The sequence below is a fragment of the Pipistrellus kuhlii genome, unplaced genomic scaffold (assembly GCF_014108245.1).
Source record: "Pipistrellus kuhlii isolate mPipKuh1 unplaced genomic scaffold, mPipKuh1.p scaffold_m20_p_12, whole genome shotgun sequence".
In the NCBI taxonomy this organism is placed as follows: Eukaryota; Metazoa; Chordata; class Mammalia; order Chiroptera; family Vespertilionidae; genus Pipistrellus; species Pipistrellus kuhlii.
The window spans coordinates 23,808,183-23,830,861 of NW_023425427.1; the positions used below are offsets into that span (position 1 = coordinate 23,808,183).

General features: G+C 41.2%; 1 protein-coding gene across 18 annotated transcripts in view; it reads right to left on the minus strand.

Moving 5' to 3' along the window:
• Window positions 1–5,212: 5,212 nt before the first annotated feature.
• TLE4 (TLE family member 4, transcriptional corepressor) overlaps window positions 5,213–22,679 on the minus strand; it is a 141,768-nt gene continuing 124,301 nt past the window's right edge. For 17 of the 18 annotated variants that reach the window (XM_036433716.2, XM_036433711.2, XM_036433705.2 and 14 more), the window contains 6 exons: window positions 13,739–13,988; window positions 12,372–12,619; window positions 10,834–10,981; window positions 10,220–10,370; window positions 9,794–9,870; window positions 5,213–6,865 (listed from right to left, as the gene is read on the minus strand). In XM_036433716.2, coding sequence (XP_036289609.1) covers window positions 6,758–6,865; window positions 9,794–9,870; window positions 10,220–10,370; window positions 10,834–10,981; window positions 12,372–12,619; window positions 13,739–13,988 — 982 coding nt within the window. In that variant the 3' untranslated portion in view covers window positions 5,213–6,757. Of the gene's footprint in view, window positions 6,866–9,793; window positions 9,871–10,219; window positions 10,371–10,833; window positions 10,982–12,178; window positions 12,620–13,738; window positions 13,989–22,679 lie in introns of those variants that run through there. The other variant, XM_036433717.2, reaches the window with a different exon arrangement.

The following is a 22,679-nucleotide window of genomic DNA, read 5'->3' on the forward strand; positions in this document are numbered from 1 at the left end:
TGAGACCACTTGTAGCAAAGCCCAGGCTGAACTTTTTTAAAGAAAATGTATGACAGTTTGGTTGGCCCATGGTGAAAGAGAAATGTTCAGTAACTGATTAGAAGAACAGAGCAGAGAGCACATGGAGTGAGACAGAGCAATATAAAAGAGGGAGCTAAAGGAATACCCTGGACAACCGTGTTCTGGTCACTGACCTGCTGACCGAGGGGAGAGACGGAGGACACGGGCTCTATTCAATTCACTTGTCATTCAAGTCATTTGACATGTGTGGATCCAATTTCTCACCTGTAACATGGGGAATAGAGATCCACAAATCTCTATTTACAATGCCAAGATGGACTATTCAAAGAATATCAGTTTTTTCATGATGCATTTGGGGCAAAACTTCCAGCTATAAGATAATTTCTGGGGAATCTTATATATAGCATGGTGACTATAGGTAGCAATACTGTATTATATATTTGAAAATTACTTAGAGTAAATCTTAACTATTGTCATACACACAGAAATTGAGGTGATGGATGTGTTAACTAAGCTTATTGTGACAACCATTTCACAATATATACATGTGTGTATCAAATCGCCACCATGTATACATACCTTCAGTTTACATACTATGCCATAACCTATTAAAGCTGTGGGGAAAAGACAACTTTATAAACCCGAGCACCAACATGCTGTATCTTCTTTCCCTTGCAGGTCTGTGGTGGGGTTACAAGTTTATATGAGTTTTACAAACCTAATAACAACTAACAGGAAAGAGACATCGAACACTGCTCTTTGTAACTTGTGCAAAATCAAATCTTCGGCGGAAAAAGTCAAAGGAGCACAAAATTCCACAACGTGGAAATGGTGTCTTCCAAGGCTGAAGGAACTGAACACAAGTCCTTTTGGTTCTTCTGGCTCAAAGCGCAGCCACAGAAGGTCTGCAAGGTCCAGCCCAACCACTCAATGAGAAAGTAAGTCCACCCTCTCAGAGACTGGGGCTAGATCCTTCATGCTTAGCTTGAGTCGCCACTGAAAAATCTCATTAGGGACACTTCACCCTTTGCTTTTAAGACCATCTCTCAGGAACCCAGTGTCTGGGAACCAAGGCCACTGGCCTCAGAGACATCTTCACAACTGCTTGGCACCCAGGAAGCTGTTCTTGTCCACACTAAGACTTCGATGCTTAAAGATGTGCCTGGAGTCAGGTGGACCCATTATCACTGAAGAAAGCCCGAGTTTCCCAGGTCAGTCATAAAACTTGAAATTACATTTCATTGACACTGATTACTTGGAAAATAAATACAAGGGGCTGCGAAAATCTGAGATTTAAGAACAAAGTTTAATACAATTTCTTGAGTGAATCCAAAGTCTTGTTTTCATTCACCAAGGAACCACTGACAGGCTTGGAGGTGGGGATGCTCTGTACCCTGCTGCACCAGCCTCTTCTGCATTGGATGCATGGTGCCAAGACTTGACCTAATAGATGTTGGGGGAAAGTAGGCTTTATAGTGAAGTCCTTCCACGAATGAGAAGCTGCCCAGTAAGGAAAACTGCTCTGCTTGCTGCATGGCAGTTCCAGTCTCACTCTGTCAGTGTCTCTTCCTCTGTCCCCGTGGTGCTGGCCCTGGGAGAAGGCAGACACATGCTGACCTGGTTGCTTTCTTTGTTGGTGCCTTTGTGATTACAAGGCCGGCAGCATTCTATCTTTGACACATTCTGCTACTTCCCCAACCCTGGGGAGGAACAAAAATCTCTAGCTCAAGTCCAACTTTCTGCCACATGACACAGGATATGGCCAGGGTACTCCCTATGGTAGTTTCTGTTAGAAGAGACTGAATAGTTTGGGAAATGGCCAACTGCTACCTGGGGAGAAAAGCTGGGCCACCAAAAACCATTTGGGCATTAGTTTGGACTCCACCGTAACAGAGTCCAAATATGTACCCAAGAGGTTTTCTGATGTGCTCAGGTTAACAAAAATGTCATTTCCAAGGTCAGTACTGAAAACATTCTCAAAACTCAAATGCTTCACAAGTGCCTTCTAGTGTGTGTGTGTGTGTGTGTATCTTGCTAGGCTCAAGTCAAATAAAGCATGACATTTATGTGAGTTTATTCTTCCAAAATAACATTGAACTTGTTGGTTCTGGATGTTCTCATCAAGCCACAGGATGAAGTTAATGGGGGAGGCTCCCTGCCTGTGGTGATGCCAAGGGTCACCAGGGTCACATGTGGGGAAGCCCACTCACCCCCGAGTGGGTTTTTGCCTTGTGTGTACTACGCACATGTATCACAGAAACTCAGAATACAATTTGTCATGGATTTAAGTTTTCCAGACGTTCTGTGATGCTGACATCTCAAGCCAGCTACGTTGCATGAAACAGAAGCCAACAGCGGGGAGGAGGAAGCATCTGGAACATCCTCTCGTTTTTCTCCCAACCTGCCAAGTTGGGCAACCGGCATGGAATTTCAACTGCAATTCAGAGCCTTGGGGTTCAGGTCAGCTAGTTTTCCAAGGGAGGGAAGGGAGTTTGGTGAACCAGTTTTCTCATACTCCAATCCTTTGGGCGCTCTGTGTAAATTGTGTTCCAGCATCCAGCTTGTGTAGACCTGCTGTGACATCAAGGGAAACTTCTGCAAAAAGGCTTGTGCTCATGATTTTCCACTGGACACAAGCAGCCCTGTGGGAATCCTCCTTCCCTGCAAGCCAGTACCTAAGATTCCAGCTGGAAATTTCCCTACTAATTCTACCTGAGACCCATACAATTCTGTCACTTGCTGCCAAAAGCCCCAACAAAACCAAAATAAAATGTTAATGGCAGCTTAGAGCCAAAGTTAGTTCCTACCATCATGATAGCATCACTGATAAAGTGTTGTAATACCCAAGAGGTTTTCTGATGTGCTCGGGTTAACAAAAATGTCATTTCCACTGTCAGTTCTGAATAGGAGCTAGCATAGAAAAGTAAATCAATGCAATTAGCTCAAAACAACAGGACTGGTCGGTAGCCTATGATGGGCAGCAGGCCCCACAGCTCACTGGTGAAGGTCACTCTACAGGCGGTCCAGGAGTGGTGGAGCTACAGAAATGAGCAGCCAGAGTGTGAAGGAATTAGTCTTTTTGTACCACCAGCTTGGCAATTTTAAAATTGCTTACTTGATGCAGTAAAGATTTCCTTATAACAGCCAAAATTCTCAGATGACACACAGTGTTGGAACTTCTTGTTTCTGTCTCCAGCCTTCTCACTCTGGGGTGTCAATCCCAAGGCTATGAGAGATGCTTTAAAAGTTTTTATACCAGGACTGTGCAATGCCAACCACTTGTAGTTGTTTCAGGGCTTAAGTTAGTATCAGCATTCACCATTCCAGGACTCAGCTGGTTTTTTGCAGTTCACTAGCCAAGGAGCCAACCTGGCTAAATAGTGGCCCAAAAGTGAGATGTGTATCTGCAGACACTTGAAGATCTTTGAGTTTTTTCTCCATTTCACCTGCCAGTCTTAGGAAGGTCCGATGGCTTTGGTCTGTATTTTTCTTTTTTCCCCCTATTTCTTGGTAATCCCACGTAATTCAATCTTCCAGTCCTATAACATTCTGTTTTTTCACTGGGACTAATTTTCCCCGGAGTGTTTTCTATCTGTTGATGTTCACTCTGCAACACCATATTTTGAAGTAAAAACTATGGTAAATCAAGTTATGATTACATAAACATTAAGATTTCTTCGCAGGTCAATCCATGCCTGAATATTCTATAGAAGATACTAGAAGTCAGATGCATGAACATTCGTGCCAGAATGCGCCTTCCTTCCCCTGGCTGCGGGAACCGCCATTGCTCTGGCCGGAGCCACCTTTCCTTCCCATGCTGCCCAGAGGCCCAGAGCAGCTGGGTTGGTGCAGTATGCCTACGTCGTTGCCATGGCAACAATGCAAGTGTTCCACCCCAACCCCAGCCACTTGGTGCCTGCATATGCAAATTAACCCTCCATCTTTGTTGGGTTAACTTGCATTCTCATTCCTGATTGGCTGGTGGGCATTGTGAAGGTATGGTCAATTAGCATGTTACTTTTATTAGGTAGATAAAAACTGAATCTAATAAAACCTCTGCAATGAGAAGAGACAGATGCCTATTTAAAGAGGTAGACTATTTACATATTCATCTCAATTTTTATTCCAGTACAACAATGCTTGGATCAGAAAAAAACTGAAGGACATCCAGATTTGACATATCAAACACCAAAAGGAATTAAGTTCCTGAGGGTGGCACTTCCTCCTTCTGGAAGCGTAAATGCAAGTATGCAAATGTTCTACTGTTTGTGCCAAAATGATTTTACTCCAGATCTCACTTTTTAAGAAGTTTTAATAAGGATACACTGCAATTAATTGAGCTAAGAATACTTAAAAAATGTCATCATCTGATGTAGCAGCTCTCACAGTACTCACAGAAGTGCTGCTTCCAACCCTGTGTTGATGAACACTGAACTCTTAGCACAAGAAGTCAACACTCTTGCCGCTGAGCACTGAGCACACTCCACACCACTGTGGGGATCTCGTCTCCCAGGCTTCCACCCAGTGAAGCCTGAAAATATCAGGTGTTTGAGTCCCAGGAATTTAAAATTCTTTAAAGCTCCTCCTTATACCAAATGTTCACACCCAACCAGTAGCAGTCCAAGAGGCCCTGTGCTATAAGAGACTGATGCTCTATGGTTGGGAATGTTTCTTAAACCCACACGGGTGGAAATGGTATGTGTGGGTGACTCGACATCATAGTTGGCCTCACAGACCTTACCTTAATTATGGAAAGGTTCTATCAATTCGTGTCATCCCATAGTACCTGTGACTACTGGACACTTGAAATGTAGTTAGTGTGACTGATAAGCTGAATCTCTAATTTTAATAAATCTACTTAAACAGGCACAAATGGCTAGTGGTAACCATACTAAGCAGCAATTCTAAAGCACCAAGGCTTTGAGTAACATGACCACTTTTTGATGGACAGTATTTTTATGTACCGGAGAGGCATGCAATAAATATTTGGTAGCAACCTGTCATTGATAACCTCTCCCCCCCCTAGCTCTTCTCAAGTAAATATAAAAATAAAATAGCAACAATAAAAAGCCCACATTAGTTTAACACTAATCTCCTTGAATAAAACTAATAATTTTTAAGTTAGAAGTGGCGTAGTCCAAGACAAAAATAAACTGTTGCCAGCAGAACAAAGAATTAGAAATAAGCATACTAGAAGTTATTTATGTTTAATGCTTAAAAGTCTGAATGCACAAACAATCTACCATTATAGAAGTACTGGTGGTCAATACAATGCATTAAAACTATGTACAATGCACAGTTTAGTATCAAAATCTTTCTACACTGTAGGGTTTTACGAAACTGTTAATGACATCAAACACTAAGCACTTAAGACACCAGTTTTTTTTCTGCTACCACATTAGGAACGTCAATGGACAGCCCATTTCAACTTGCAGCATCCATCCATTTCTAGTATGAAATTAAGTAATTTTCTACGTATACAATAAAATTTATCTACACGGTTCTCTTGATTTTGATCCATAGCAGCAAAGGCACTGTACATCAGCAGATCCACAGACTTAGAAGATTTTTAAAGCATTCAAACAAAAAATAATAATAAAAAAAAAGGAGTCACATATCATAGTTTAACAGCAACGACGACAACATAAAAGATAACACAATTATTTCTGGCACAATGGCACAGCCTGTGTCCATTTCAGGGACATCCAACTAAGACATGGAAAGAAGCGGACGTAAGGAAATAAGTCCTCATCCCAGGTGAGAGTCCATTCTTCCTGGGGGTCAGAGGGAGGTCCTTGCAAATCCTCCTCTGCTGTCCTTGTTTTGTAAAAGACTTGACCTGCACAGCAGGAGGAATCTGTGCAGTTTGTGAACATGCCAAAAAATAGCTCATCTCTCCTAATGACAAAACTGCCTCAAGAGAAACATCTCCCTTTGCAAAGAAATGTGGCAAAAATATTCAGAGGGATCCAGTTCTCTCTTTGAGGCCAAATTTAACTTGTTCATTTGTTTATAATACAATAAAAAAAGGAATTAAGAACATATTACAAAGACACTTGCCAACAAGTCAAAAAAAGAAAAAAGAAAAAGTCCGATTACTTTATTGAATATTATCTTAAGCTATAGATATACTGATTAAAGTTGTCCAAATAGACTCAAATGAATATGATGTGGTCTGTCATGTCCTAATTGTTCAAATTTCCAAACAGCTTGAAAGTAGAAAATAAACCTAACAACACAGCAACATATTGCTTCAATATGTAATTATACATTTCACATCTCTATACAGTCATTAGTCTACATTTAGTGACATTTTTAATCAATTATTTTAAACCTTCCTTTCCCCTCCTTTGCCAAAAAAAGGGGGGAGGGGTACCAAATACAACGCATCTTCATTATCAATGCAGAAGCAGACAGCTTTATTTAGTCAGTCATTGTTAGAAAGCCTTCTTTAAACAAAATAAATATATTACAGATATAATACATAAAGTTTCCATTCACTGTTAAGTATGATTATTCCATGTTCTTCCAAGTAGAGAGCTGAAGATTTGGTATCACAGGTTCTTAATGACTATTCACAATTCCATAGCAAGGAGGAGGGGGAAGGATGGGGGCTAGATGCCACTACTGCAATGAGTATTTGAAATCCTTGGTTTTAGATAGGGTGGGGCCCGGAGGGGCTGACAGAACAAAGTGCTACAAGGAGAAGGAGTCCAGTCTGCATGGAGATTTGTCCTTAATAAATAACTTCGTAAACCGTGGCTTTCTTATCCCCAGAGCCAGTGACAATGTATTTGTCATCCACAGAGATGTCACAGCTGAGCACCGATGAGGATTCTTTGGACTGGGAAAGAAACATAAAAATAAAACGATTAAATACAAAAGAGAAGTCCATTAGTACTGCGAGGCAGGACTGGAGAACTTAGAGCAAAAAGAAGCATAGTGCGTTTCGCTGCCCAAAGAGGAGCCGAAGCAGGAAGGGCAGTCATGTGCTTCCTTAATGCAGCGGAGCCAGGCGCCCTCCGGGGACACTTCACCTGTTAGTCTGCAGGCTCTGGCCCTGGGTACATGAGATGCCAGGCAAGTTATCTGAGGAAGCCAGGCCCTATTTCAAATTCTGTTCTCCAGACAGGTCAGAGCAGACTTAGTATGAAAACCCTCAGCTTCACTCCTTTGACTTGGATTTAGGTGGAGCTACAACCACAAGACATGTCATTTAGCCTGCCTGAGCCTCACAATTCCTGTCCACTTGTTTATATCTTCTTCTAACTCTTTTTTTCAATGTCCTATAGTTTTCTGAGTACAGGTGTTTTGCCTCATTGGTTAATTTATTCCTAAGTCTCTTATTTTTTTTTGGTTGCAATGATAAATGGGATTGTTTAGTTTCTCTTTCTGAGAATTCATTATTGGTGTATAAAAAAGCCATCGATTTTTGGGTGTTGATTTTGTATCCTGCTACATTGCCAAATTCATTTATTAAATCTAGTTTTTTGGTAGAGTCTTTAGGGTTTTCTATGTTCAATATCATGCCATCTGAGAATAATGAGTTTTACTTCCTCCTTTGCAATTTGGATGCTTTTTATTTCTTTTTGTCTGATCGCTGTGGCTAGGACTTCCAGTACTATGTTGAATATGAGTGGTAAAAGCAGACATCCCTGTCTTGTTCCTGTTCTTAGGGGAAATGCTTTTAATTTTTGCCCATTGAGTATGATATTGGCTGTAGGTTTGTCATATATGACCTTTATCATGTTGAGATATGCTCCATCTATTCCCACTTTGCTGATAGTTTTCATCAAAAATGAGTGGTGAACTTTGTCAAATGCTTTTTCTCCATCTATTGATACAATCATGTGATTTTTGTCTTTCAATTTGTTTATGTGATGTATCACGTTTATTAATTTGAGAATATTGTACCAGCTTTGCATCCCTGGAATAAATCACACTTGGTCATGATGTACAGTTTCCTACTAAAGGCACACAGGTGAAGACATCTTACTTGTCCTGCCCTCTCTTAGAGGATTGCTATAGTGTTCAAGTAAGGTAATACATGGGCTAGGGCAATGAAAACATTGGGATTAGCCAAAGGACATGTATGTAAAACCCATGGACACAAACAACAGTGGTGATGGCCAGAGAAGAGGGCAGGGGTAGGGTAGAGATGGGCAAAGAAGGGGGAAATGGGGATATCTGTAATAGTGTCAACAATAAGCGCATAAAATTAAGACAAAACACTACATTTTTTAATGGGGAATGAAAAAATATTTCTAATTTTCCCCTGTGAAAAACTGGAAAAACAATTAGCAAGGAGGGAGGGGGTCAGTAGTTAGAAAGAAAAATGTATCACACTTTGAGCTCTTAGATAATTTGTTCAATTGTACTAACTACAAAGGGGTTAATGTTAACTTTTAACTGAACTGTGCTAACAAATGATCAAACAAGCAAACAAAAATACCCTCAGGATTTTAACTAGGACTTTGAATACTTAAAAAACAAACAAATGTTTGACATGCAGCTGCTAACCTACTACCAGTGTTTCTCAAACTTTTAAAACTTTTTTTTTTCTTTTAAAACTGATTTTAGGGAAAGAGGAAGGGACGGAAGAAGGAAAGGAGAGAGAAACATCAATGTGAGAGAGAAACATCGATCAGTGGCCTCATGTACGTGGTCTGAACCCCCAACATAGGTGTATGCCCTGACTGGGAATCAAACCAAATCCTTTCTGTACACAGGATGATGCTCCAGCCTACTGAGCCACCCGGCTGGGGCCCTCAAATTTTTTTGATCACGACCTGAATAAATAAATTTTACTCCACAACTCAGTACACACATAAGATATATATGTATACTTGCTACAAAACATGCACTCTAATATTGTTGTTACTTTTTAAAGGCCTAGTTGGGACCATATAAAAGGTTGTGACCCACAATACAAAACACCTGCCACTGTATTAGATTATAAACTTATGACAGCAATTTTTCTTCTATTGATTACTTTGCATAATATTTTCACTCAATCTATGTATTTTTTGATTCACTTATAATCTAGGAAGACTTAATATCATCAGGTCAAAAAAGCTGCAAATCCATTATGTTATTACTATAAAAAAATAACTAAAAAAAAAAAAAAAATAACATCCTATGTAAATAGGGTTAAAAAGAGAATCTTCTTTAACTTGCCTATAAAATTCTCCATACCAATAAGAGAGTGAGGAGATTTTGTATGTGTATCATGTCAAAATTTAGTTCTCTTACAAGTAATTTCACAAACTACAAAAAGTACCACTAAATCAGTAAGAATAAAAGTTTATAAAATTAATCAAGATTTATTGAACTTTTTCCCATAACACTCTTTTTTTTTTGGGGGGGGGGGGATTCAAAGAAAGAGCAAGAATAATAGTAATCAGCAAAATGCTAAATTATTCAACAAAAATTTTAAGTAAACCATGAAGACAAATAAGAATTAGCGAAACAAAAACCCTCCATGACAGAGTCTAAAGGGGTTGAGGCATAAAGAGCTGGCCATGCAGCGGGCAGAGCACCTAGGCTCTGGGCACAGAGAACCGGAGAGGCTCCCGGAGCTGCACAGCTTGTGGCTGTGACACTAGCCTCCCCAGGCACAGTCTTCTTGCTCTGTGCAATGGGAATCACACTTGCTCCTACTTCCTAGGACACTACCTGCCCATTACTCATCTGAAAGGACGCTCAGAAAGAGCTTGTTAAACTACTCCCATGCAGTGAGCACAAGGGAAGTGAAGGCTAACCCAGATGTTACCTGGAATATACTGGCTCCATACGGTGTTCTCCAGGCGTTGAGAAGGTTGTCCTTTCCAGTGCTCACAAACCATTTGCCTACAGGAAGAGGATTTTGAAAAAAGCAGTGTTCGTGATACTCTCTCAGACACTGAGACCTGCTTAACAGAGCTTCAAGCTATTCATAGGAAACTCGTCTAATTTGCAACAAACAGTAGTTGTTTTCACTGAAAATTATAGCTCCTACATTAGTTGATTATACTATGACAAGGACAAAGTGGCTGAATGCCAGAAAACTGCATGGCATTGGGGAAGTAGGCATGTATAATGAAGTGGTAGTTTTGAGGAGGGACATGTTAATGAACTGCAGGGCCTGACTTAAAAAGCGTCAGGAGGAGGTCAGAAGGCAGGATTCTGGCTGACAGAAGAGGACAGAGGGCTTGCTTACCACAGTGGGCAAACTTGAGTGACAGCACGCAGCTCTCGTGCAGATGGAGCTGATACTTGTCCGGCTTGGTGACGTGGAGCACTTCCACGTTACTGTTCTCCATCCCCACTGCGAGCCACTCTCCAGTTGGGCAGTAGCCCAGAGAAAATATCTAGAATTAAAACAGGTGACAGTTATAATGGCTAGAGGACACACTTCCTTTAACTGGGAGGCACTGTTTCTTCTGAGGATACGTCTTAAATTATAAAGGAAATCAAGATTATTTACATTGTACAGGGCAAAAAAAAAAAAAAAATCAAAGCCAAAGAAGTGATCCCAAATCAATGAGACAGATCTCCACAGATATAATTTAGTAATAAATAATGTACAATTCAAAAAAAATAGAGTAATGGACTTTGAAATAAAAACATGCTAAAAGCTTATAATAAAAGAGACTTATTAACCCTTCAATAGTATATAAACTGTTTTATGTTGATAGAAAACAATGGAATTTTCAGCTATGTAATCCAGAGCCAAAAGTGACTTTGTCTCACCATAAAGGAAACCCACTTCTTAAGCATGTCACATATTTCACAAAACCAAGGCTTCTGAAATGTTTTGGCGCAAGACTGCACCTGTGAGGTGAAGTCGTGCTGCTGCAGCTGCCGCCCTTCGCGCAGGTCCCAGGATCTGACCGTGTTGTCCAGGCCGCCCGTCCAGAGCTTGGTGCCATCGTTAGAAATGTCAATACAGCTGGCCCCGTCTGTGTGGCCCTGGAACTGCCTAAAAATGTCAAAATGAAGAGAAAAATTCTTGAAAAGTTAGTTTTTAGGTGAACTGGCTTTAGAATTCCTCAGCAATCAATTTCATTGCAGGTCTTATTTGTGGATTTCATTATGTTTTCTGATTATTCTTAGTAATGACAAAGCACATATGTAAGAGAGATTAATGTTAAATTGAGAGGTTGTATTTTTATTTATCTTTAAACACTTAGGAAATACTTGAAATTACTGTTAAATAATAACTGATAGGAAAAAAACTCCAACTGAATTAAACAATTAAAACACACCGTGGCATATGTATGGACGATGTAAGCCATAGTCGAGGCCTATCCTCCCACTGAGATATGAGGGAAGGAGAAAATGCAAGAGGGAAGAGGGAATATCTCCCTTCTACAGACTATGGGGAAGGGCGCAGGGAGAAGGAATTCTTCCAGGTGAAGTGCAGGTGGCTGTGCTCTCAGGTTAAGTAAGGCATACGAAAGAAACTCGGGGTGACTCAGCTGCCGCGGGAGCTGGTACACTGTCAAAGACACCGGGGGAAGGAGACTCTATTAGCAGTTCCTCTTAAGAACCTTACCCAAAGGGAACACGGTAATGACTATTTTGTTACTGGAATCATACACAGAGCTTCGTCCTGCCACATATCTTACAACAGTCAGCAGAGGCTTCTTCCCCTGCACATGCCCCTGACTTGTAGCTAGGCTTGATTACAACCTTCCCACACCTCTTGCTTCCTGCTCTCTCTGGTGCTGACATGTGGAGACTTGTTTCAGGGCCTTACATATCAACACCACTTTCTACAATCTCATTTCTAAACAGACATCTTAGTTATGTCTATCCACCCTTAAAGGTGGGACTACAGATAATCCAGACTTTTCAGGGTGAACAGAACCAAACGCATGCCTGGCCCATGGCAGGTGCTCAACAGTCACTTGCTGAGAACGACCATATCAGATGCATATGACACCAAAAGCACCACACACTGTGAGTCTTCTCAGAGAGCGTCTATTGACAATGGCATTTGTTAGCAAGCACAGATGGCAAATTATGATGTTTAACGAGCTCATGAGGTCATGGGAACCTTATGTACATTACTTATGTAAAAGTGACCTCATTTTTTTAAATACCTGAATTGATACCACTTAGTATAATGTCAAAAAGAAAAAAAGGAACAAAGAAGGCAACCCCATTCATTTAATAAAGTTTATGGCAGAAAACAAAGCTTTTATATAATAATGTTCCTAGCATCTTAAAATGGGCCCATTTATAACAATTTTTAGTAAGACAGTTCTATTTCCTCTTTTAGGCAGACAGTCACGCATGCAGATCTCGGGTACAATGTTGTACAACAGCTCCTCCTCCTTCCCTGGTGAGGGATCCTGCTTACCCACCTCACCAGCGTCTGGTTGTGCAGGTCCCACACGGCGATGTTGCCGTCGCTGCAGCAGGAGAAGCAGACCTTGGAGTCGGGGCTGATGGCCAGGGCGTAGCAGGCGGGGGCCGAGGACGTCAGCTCCGCCTTGATGCGAGGGGTTGGCGCGGCCAGGTCCCAGATGGACAAAGTGCTGGCCTCCCCTCCCACAATTAGGGTGCGACCATCAGGGAGCAATCGGCAGGAACGGATGTAGTTATCCCTGTTCTGTAGAGACAAAAACCATCAAGAGATTAGCCATGAGGAAAGGAAAACAGCATTAACACGAGAGCAGAAATCCATAAAGTGTTGTGTTCCCTCCTGGTTTTAATGAGCCATTTTTACTTATGACAATGATAAAGTGGATTAATGCTAGAAAATTACAGGAAATTAGAGAAGTACTTAAACTTGATCTACAAAATTTAGCACTGAGATATTTAATCTTAATTAGCATATAAATGCAAAGATCTAGACCTACTCCCACCACCACCAAATCAACCAGCTGCCTGAGTCATTTGCACACGCAGGCGCGCATGCTCATTAGTGCAGCGGCCCTAGCAGCCCTAAAGCAGCTATGCTTGGGGACCGGGCACACTCGACCTGGCAGGGGAGAGGTCCCACCACTGCTGCCAAACTGCCAGGCTGCTGAGGAGACCTAACAGTCTCCTCCTTCCACCTGGCCCTGCATTACCTGGCTAAAGGCTTCGTGGGTTTGAATGATTAAGCAGCATCAGCTGGAGGCAAAATATGATTAAGGAGCATTTAATGACAGAAAAAAACACTTTCTTCTTAGTTCATGAGGTCACAGGAATCTTGTGTAAGTTAATTATGTTAAACTGACATAGCATCGTACCATAGATAAAATCTGATGCTGGTCTAAGGAAGAAAATCAAACTAAAATTTCCTTGAAAACTCAAGAACAAATAGGAAACAGCCAAGGGGGTCTGCAGTGTTGGCCAAAGGATATATTAAATTACTCTTGTTTCGCAATAGGACAAATTGGGACAGCTAGGTGCACTCTCTCAGAAACCACATGGGCTCTTTTCCTACACCCCTTTACCAGATAGAAAAGCAAATGGTTTGCAGGCTCCTAGGCACTGCACCAGCTGATGACAGCTATCCTGGCGCAGTATCACATGAACAACTGGATAATTCCACCCTAAGGAACTGAAAGAAGACATGCATCCTCGCCAGCACTTTAGATCTCCACATGAAAGACTACAAACCACTGAAAACAACTGCCCATTTGGGATCAACACCGTGTGTGGCTCATACACCCTGGTCTCTCACTGTCCCACACTGTTTTCTGAGTGGAGGTTTAAAGCCCTATGCATGATGCTCACTCACCAGACAGTCAAGCTGAGAGACAGGGCTCTTATTGCCGGGGTGGCTGATGTCCCAGACCTTGACACAGCCCTTCCCACCTGTGTACACGTGTCTGGTGGGGTTGCTGATGGTCACTGCGCACACCACCTCCCCGTGGTTCAGGGTGTTGATCTGGCGAGCGTGTCGGGGGATGCCGGGTCCGATGAGGGCGTCGGGGGGGAAAGGGACAGGCTGCATCTGCCCGTCTGCCGTCACATGGAAGGAGTATGCTCTAAGGCAGCGGAGGGGAGAAAAGACAAAGAAGGGAATGTAAAAGGTGGTACTTAACTGATCAGTGCAATGAGATGAAACATTCTCAGCGCTACTTATAATGTGCCAACAAGTCAAAGTTACCTAGTACAGTGGAAAGAATATAATTTTCAGTCACAGCTAGAACTTTAATCACTTCTCAGGTCAACTCTTTACTAGCCGCTATATAACTTCAGTAGTCACTTAGGGCATTGCCTTCCACTCTGGATGATTTAGAAACCTGTGATGAGATTTTGCCTATAGATCATTCCACAGCAGTCAAGACTTATTGATTGAAGATCAATCAGCCAAAACGAAAAAGCTTAAGAAGGATCCAGACCTACTTGGTGAGATGGCAAATGTGCTGAAAGAAAGAAAGGAAGGAAAAGAAGGAAAGGAAGGAAGGAAAGAAGGAAGGAAGGAAGGAAGGAAGGAAGGAAGGAAGGAAGGAAGGAAGGAAGGAAGGAAGGAAGATAGGAAGGAAGGAAGTCCTATAGGAATTGAACAATAAATCCCAGTAATTCTAAATGGAATTAGAATCTGAAAGTGTCCAGAGTGACTGCCCGCAGGCTCCATCTCCAGTAAAATACCTGTTTTGCAATGTAACTTAAGTTAGAGCTTCTCCCTCACAGACCTCTCTATTCTGAGGGCACTGAAGTTAGCAGGGATGAGAGTGGGCTGTTATGCCTCTGGAGGCAGGAGGTGTGGAGGGGGTGAGGGTGGGCATGGGCGTAGGGCTGGGCCAGTCTTGGGGGCATAGAGCCCATTTGAAATGATGCCATTCTGCTTTGCATGGAGCTTCGGAATATGCATTTATATAAGAAGTTGATCAAAGTCATACCAAGGGAAAGCATCTGTGGGTGCACAAAGGACAAGCACTTGGAACAACTGTAGAGAAAATTTAAATCAAATTAAAACAGTTTATGGTTCCTTAATGCAAAAATCTACAGGACAGCCACATTCATCAAAAGTCAGCCCATCACTGAGGAGGCCCATGAGGATGAAGCAAGTATGTGGCTATGGAAGATGTGGGCGCCAGAAAGAGGGGAGAGCTTTCTGTCCCTGCAGACCTCAGAACTGTTAATAGAAGAAAAGCAGCATGTTAGACTTGCTGAGGGGAAGAAGGGGGGAAGCTAGGAACACAACAGATGCAAGGTATTTCTTTGGTCAAATCAATAGAACTTGGAGAGACTGTGGATATGTGGCCTGACACAGAGAGGTACTGAGGTGGACTCAGGCTTGAAGCCCAGGTGACTAGGTAGACCACAGTACATTAGAAGGTTTGGTTTTCTTCAACTCGAGGGCCTAGGGGAACCTAAACAACTCAACCAGAAGTTGAGCACTGTAGATTCAAGAGAGAAGTCAGGCTAAAAGGTCAGTCTGGTCATTCACAAAGAAGTGATAGTGAAGCCAAAGAGCAGGAAGAATAATCCTTGAGCAGAATATGTCATGAGCAGAACAGATGCAGAATCTAACAGCAGGGTACTTTTAAGGAATCTACAACAAGAACAATCAGGGAGGCAGATAATCCGGAGAGAAGATGCATGGAAAGAAAGGAGAAGATGGTTCATTACATGACAACCAAGAGATTCATTCTTTCAGCACACATTTCCTGGGTACCCAGAGTGCCAACAGGGTACTATGCTAACAGGGCTGGGATACAACAGAAAGAACCCACATACCCCTGTTCTCCTGAAATTACAGCCTGGGGGTGGGTGGCAGCAGGTGGGTACAACAGCAATTTCATTAGTGAGAGATTCACATAAATAAGTATTAAAATGTCAGATGGTCAAGGCTGTGAACAGTGCTCATACCATGGCTCTCCGGCAACTTGACATGGTGAGAGGACAGGGATATGGCAATGGGGCAGCAATCTAGGAATGGATGTTAACTTCCCCGGCAAGGGTAGTATGAGGAGAAAGAGCATGGGATACTGAAGAGTAGAGTGAGATACAATGCTTATCATTTAGTCAAAGAATATTTATTAAATGCCTCAGGAGCCCAATTCTATCAGGTGCTGGGGAATCAGAGTGAATACGACAGACAAAGCCCCTATCCACCAGAGCCTACATTCCCAGAAGGGAAAACAGATATTAGATTAGCATAAAAATAACCTCAATGGTGGTTAAACACTCTCTCTCTCTCTCTCTCTCTCTCTCTCTCTCTCTCTCTCTCACACACACACACACACACACACACACACACACACACACACACACACTCTTCTATTTTCAGATAAAAGACTAAAGATGCAGGGAGAGGTCTGAGGTGTTGTTTGAATGAGATCAGAAGGAAGGACACAGGCCTTCCACATGTGAAGGGGAATGTTATGGAAGAGAAGCAGCAAATACAAAGTCCTTAAAGCAGAACCAAAGGAGAAGGCTAGGCCCAGTGGAAAAGGACAAGATGAAGAGAGGCAGGGCCATGTTCACAAAGGCTTATTAGGTTGTCATGAGGAGTGTGGACGTTATTCAGAGCAGAATGGGAAGTCACTGAAGATTTTGCACACGGGAGTGACAGGATTCAGTTAACATTTTAAAGGATTGTTCTGATTGCTGGGTGAAAAGTGAAATGTTGGTGGCAGGATAAAAAAAGGAAAAGTAGCCAGGGACTACTGCTGTCATCTAGGGAGAAGCAGCAGCTAGGGCTTGGGAGACTGTAAGAAAGCTGGGAATAAATTTGCAATTCAAAAATTACTCTGGCTGGGTGAAGGTAGAGGAAGCTGTGTTTTATGGGGCATTTGAATTCTGAAGGTGACCCAGTGAGGGGTGATGACAAGGTCTTCTTTGTGAGTGTGTGAGTAGGTAACAAAAGTTTAAAAAGGCAGCAACTCACTGGAGGTGACCTGGTCCAAGACCCAAGATGCAGTTACTGTGGGACTGACATTGTGAATGAACACCACGTCACCCAGGATGATGGTGGACACTGCTGGAGGGAGACCTTAAGCCAGTGCCAAGACCTTAATGAATTGGAGAAAGTCCCCCAACAAGGTGGAAAAGCAGGTAGAGTCCAAGGGCATGAGCCTGAAAGGCACAGGGTTTTCACAAAAAAGGTAAAAGAATTCGATTCTAGAAGAGACCAGAGCAGCCAGTGGGGATGGTGGACAATGACAACACAGCCTTTATCACCCCACCATGGCCCTGAGGATTGTGGGTATGAAACAGGGCTGCAGTGGAGGGGCCCCTCAGGAGAGAGCCAGGTGTCAGTTCAGGCAAGAAGATGCCTCTTGATGCCTGTAGAGAAAGGCTGAGATTCTGAGAGATGATGACCGAGAAAAAGGCTAATTGATTTAGCAATTAAGAGGTCATGAAGACTAAATCTTAAAGACATGGAAAGAAAGGTTATTCCAAGTTTAGTTGGTGTTATACATTCTTAATGATAATTTGCTTGAAAAGACATCCCTTCTCTCCTCTTTAGAATCACTAAGTGGTTTTTAAAGAGCTTTGAGAATTTAAATAGTTAAGAAACCAGACATACAATTTCTTCGGAGGTTTTCAATAGGAGAAGTCTTCAATTTAACCACAACCACTCTGTGAACACCTATGATGGTCCTGGAACTCCCTTATTAAGAATTTCAAAAGTCTATTTGCATTAAGGACATAATGTGGTCCTCTGCTGCAAGTTTGTGTGTGATACTTAAGATTGAAAAAAAATAAAAATAAAGCTCTAATACATACTATGTATCAGGTTTCAACAACTCTTTGATATGTACAATGCAATAAATACTGGCATGAGTACTAAAAGCCAAACTTTCTAGATATCAGAACTACCCAAGCTTGAAGAACTATTCTTTTTCTATCCAATTAGATGCATCAGAAAGCACACTCCAAGCCACATACTCTGATATGTCATGCTAAGAATACAAAATCAGGCAGGACACTGACCTTATCCACAAATGGTTTATCATCTAGGAAGTGTGAGAGGGTGTGGGGATCCAGAGAAATACTAGGTGTACCGGTTAATAATGCGGATTTTCTTCAATAGAGGGAGTTACACATATGTTGACATATATGCGATTTGATATGTATTCTATTTTATTGTATTGACAGCAAGCTTCAAAATTTCATATGTCAAATTTGCTGAAGATGTTAACATCATAGATATTTTTACACTTAAAAATGTTGAATTTCGTGCCAAAAAAAAGCAATTGCAGGAAGTTTTAATACATTAATTTTGAAGAAAAGTTATCTTATACTTTGGGAAGCTTATGGTGAAAATGCTCCATCTCAAGATACTTGTGAACACTGGTTTAAACACTTTAAAAGTGATGATTTCACCCTTACTGGTTTGCCTCAGTGGATAAAGCGTCAGCCTGAGGACACAAGGGTCCTAGGTTCGATTCTGGTTAAGGGCATGTACCTTGGTTGTGGGCATATACCCAGTGGGGAGTGTGCAGGAGGCAGCTTATTGATGTTTCTAACTCTCTATCCCTCTCCCTTCCTCTCTGTAAAAAATCAATAAAATACATTTTTTTTTTTTTAAAGTGATGATTTCCATGTAAAAGACAAAGAACATTCAGGTCAACAGAAAAAAATTTGAAGACCAACAATTACAAGCATTATTGGATGAAGATGCATGTCAAACTCAAAAACAACTTACAGAAAGATTAAACGTTGCTCAGCAAACAATTTCCGATCATTTACAAGCTATGGGAAAGATTCTAAAGGAAGGAAAATGGGCACCACATCAACTGAATGAAAGACAAATGGAAAACCATAAAGTCATCAGTAAAATGTTATTTCAACAGCATGACAGTCTTTTTTGCATCGAATTGTGACTGGCGATGAAAAGTGGATTTATTTTGAGAATCCCAAATGCACAAAATCATGGGTTGATTCAGATCAACCATCATTATAGACTGCAAGGCCAAATCACTTTGGAAAGAAGATAATCCTCTGCATTTGGTGGGATCAGGAAGGTGTGGTGTATTATGAGCTTTTAAAACCAGGTGAAACCATTAATACTAATTGCTACCAACAACAAATAATCAATTTGAACTATGCTTTGATCGTGAAATGACCAGAATGTGCCAGAAGACACGGTAAAGTAATTTTGCTTCATGATGACGCACCATCACACACTTCAAAGCCAGTTAAAGACACATTAAAATATCTTGCCTGGGAAGTATTAACCCACCCACTGTATTCCCCAGAACATGCTCCTTCAGATTACCACTTGTTCTGATGGATGGCACACGTACTTTCTGAGCAGCACTTCAAAATGTATAAAAAAAGTGGAAAATTGGGTCTCTGAATGGTCTGCCTCAAAACAAGAAAAGTTCTATTGGGACGTATCGACAAATTACCTGAAAGATGGGGGAAATGTGTAGCTAACAATGGACATTACTTAAATAAAGCACTTTTGATGTTTCTCTTGAAATTATCGCCTTTCCTTTGATTACAAAATCCAAATTATTAACCGATATACTTAGTATATAGTGACCAGCTGTGCACAAAGGCAGGTGAAGCTATTGTACTAAGAGCTAAGAATGGATCTCTAAAGCAGATGGTGAAGAGAACATAGGAAGTTTGAACTTTCTGACAGAACTGTGCTTCAAACAGTCAAGAAATCTGCACATCATTCTTTTTAAAACATGCGCATCACAATTATTTTATTTGGATCATCACCTTTTGATGAAATCCTAGCTTAAAGAACGTCCTTGGCCTTCACACAATCCACCTCCTTTACCCTCACTAAGAGGTCCAATACTGTAATGTTACATTCTCCCTTCTCATACTTTGCAACACCTTTTCCAATGTTTTAAGCCTGAACTAGACCTTGAATTCACAATTAAAGATCTGGCTATTCTACTTTATAAAATATGATAGAAAAGTAGGTTCTGTAAGGAGCATATGAACTTACTAGTAGGTTAGCCAGTCAACAAATACTTGAGGATTTACCATGTTTCAAGCATTGTTCCTGTTTTGAAAAATTTTGCTTTATACCCCCCCCCCCCCCCCCGAAAAAACAGCAAGAAAAGACTTCTGAATTGTGAGCAGCCTAAACCCCATAAACCTGAGGTCTTTGTTATGGCTGAATTCACATGCCATAGCCTGTAATACAATTAGTACCATGGTTTTAATCGAATAGTTTCACACTATTTATAGAAGCCTCATTTAAGCAGAGTTGAGAGAGAAAGTCCATTTTGGCTTATGTTGAATTTAAACTATGTTGTCATTCCAATTATATACTGAGTGGAACCCTTGCTAATTCACCAGAAGAGACTAGAGCACCCAATGTGAATTATCAAATAAATGCTATTTTATTCATTAGTTTGGAACATGCATTTAATTATAATTTTTTATAAAATCTAGCAATTCATTTTATAAAACTAATTAAGACAGAGATGCTCAATTCTTAAAGTCTTTCTGGGGAAAGGCTGTTACTGGGGGGGGGGGGGGGGGGGGGGAAGGGGTGACCTTAGGTAATTTATTATGTTTTACTAGTGTCCTGGTACATGGATTTGTGCACATTGAAAGAAAATTAATTATAAGAAATATTTTAATATCACTATTCGCCCTTTCTCTCTAATAGAAGTGTCAACTAAATTCACAATTGACAATGACAGATCAAAACATATGTGCGATTGGCACCAATGAGAGCTTTATATGAATCGTGCATTCACGAGTCAACAGAGCCTTTTATATATAGAGAGATAAAATTGCTTAATTAGACCTGATTTCTGATTTAACTAAACTTTTCCAGCCCAGTGAAACACACCAACTTCTCTTTCAGGCAATTGTCAGAAACACAGCAGTAAATATCAACACGAAGCAGGTTATTATTGTAGATCACACAGGGAGAACAAAGGGTAAACTATTTAATTGCAGCATTGTTTGACTATATTCTGTGCAATGAGAAAACCTGAATTCATTTTCAAGTTCCACCATTTCTTACTTCTTTTCAGTAGGTTCAAGTTTCTAAGCTTTCTAAATCTCCATTTTCCAGCTAATGAAAATAGGATTCCACCGAGTCTCCTCTGTACCTAGTCCAGGACTTCAGTGAAGATCACTTCACAGACATTTGGTTAAAGTGTAAAATGTTTTCATCTGGCTATAAAGCAAGTAGTGTTCCTGGGCTGAAGAAACTGCAAGGAGGCTATTCGTTAGGGAGAGAAAGCTGGGCATTGCTACCTGATGTCATTACCCAGATGAACATTTAGCATATTAGCATTTTATATATTTATAGATGTTCTACCACAAAAAGTATTTATTTTTTTCTGTTGAAAAGTATGCACAACACAAAGTTTTACAATTTTGTATCTTATCATCTGAAAAGTCACATAATCAGTAAAATCATTTCTTTTCTAAACATATTACCTAATAGACAAACATGTAAATTGACTATTTCTCCGATAAACCAATAGCCAAACAGGAGTGAGTATGCAAATTAACCAAAGATGGCGATGACACCAAATTTTTGGAATGGAACCCAGATTCTTTGTCTACTGGAATCAAAGAATGAATCCATGGACAGAAAGTGGTATAACAAAGATGGAGATTTATTGAAGAACAAGTACAGACTCCCACGTAGGGAGGGAGAAGAGTCCCACAGAATGGACTCCCATGTAGGGAGGGGGCTAGAGCCCCACAGAACTGACTCCCCAGTAGGAAGGGGAAGAGTCCCATAGAATGGACTCCCATGTAGAGAGGAGGAAGAGTTCCACCGAGTTCTTTTTCCCCAGGGCTTATATAGGTTGCAGATACTGGTGCCTTGATATCCCTATCACTATTTCCTTAGACTGGTTACCATAGTAACTCCTGGGCTCAAAGGTTGAACCTCACATAGGACATGTGAGGTTTTCTCCCCTCCTTCCTTATTGTTGTCCTATTCCCTTTGGGCTTTCTTCTTCTCCTTCTGAATGAAGGGTTTCCTTCTCTTTATTTTGTAAATATAGACCTTTTGCTGTTCCCAGCACCCTCATTCTATGAAAATGTACATGTTGCAGCTTTCTAGCTCCCCCATTCTAGGGAAATATACCTTCTGCTGCTCTGCAGCCCTGTGCTTCCTCCATGGTCCCCATAATTTCCAAAATTTCTAATATTTCCTAAACCTGTCCTATTTTACCCCAGAAAATTTGTTTCGGTGGGTTAATTTGTATATGTAGGCGTGGAGCGGGACAACTGCTATGAGGAAGAGGGCAGGTTCAGAGGGAGCTACAGGAGTGGTGCTCTCGCTGGGAGAGAGGACCTGCAGGCTCCTGGACGGCCAGGAGCGAAGCCAGGGGAAGAAAGGCCTATTCTTGCACATATCTCCGTGCATCGGGCCTCTAGTCTATAATAAAAGTATATTATCTCTATACACATAAATGAATGTGAATTTATGCTTTGATGCCCTGTTATAGAAAGACATCGCAATAACAGGAATATGGAACTTAATGTACTCAATCTAAACTTCTTTGGCCACTTCTGCACCCTACAATATGAGGCTGAAAAACTGGGGCAAAGCTAAACAGAAAATAATACTGTAGTTGAGTGAATAGCCACTCTGTATCAAACAGGGTACTAAACATGTAACATATTATCTTATTTCATCCTCATATCCTCCTTGTCTGGTGATGCAAGCCCTAGTTTACAGATAAGCCAACTGAAGCTCACTAAATTAAAAAACTGAACAAAGTCACTCTCTTCACAATTGTAAATTGGCAGTCAGAATTGAACTTGCATGTGTCTCA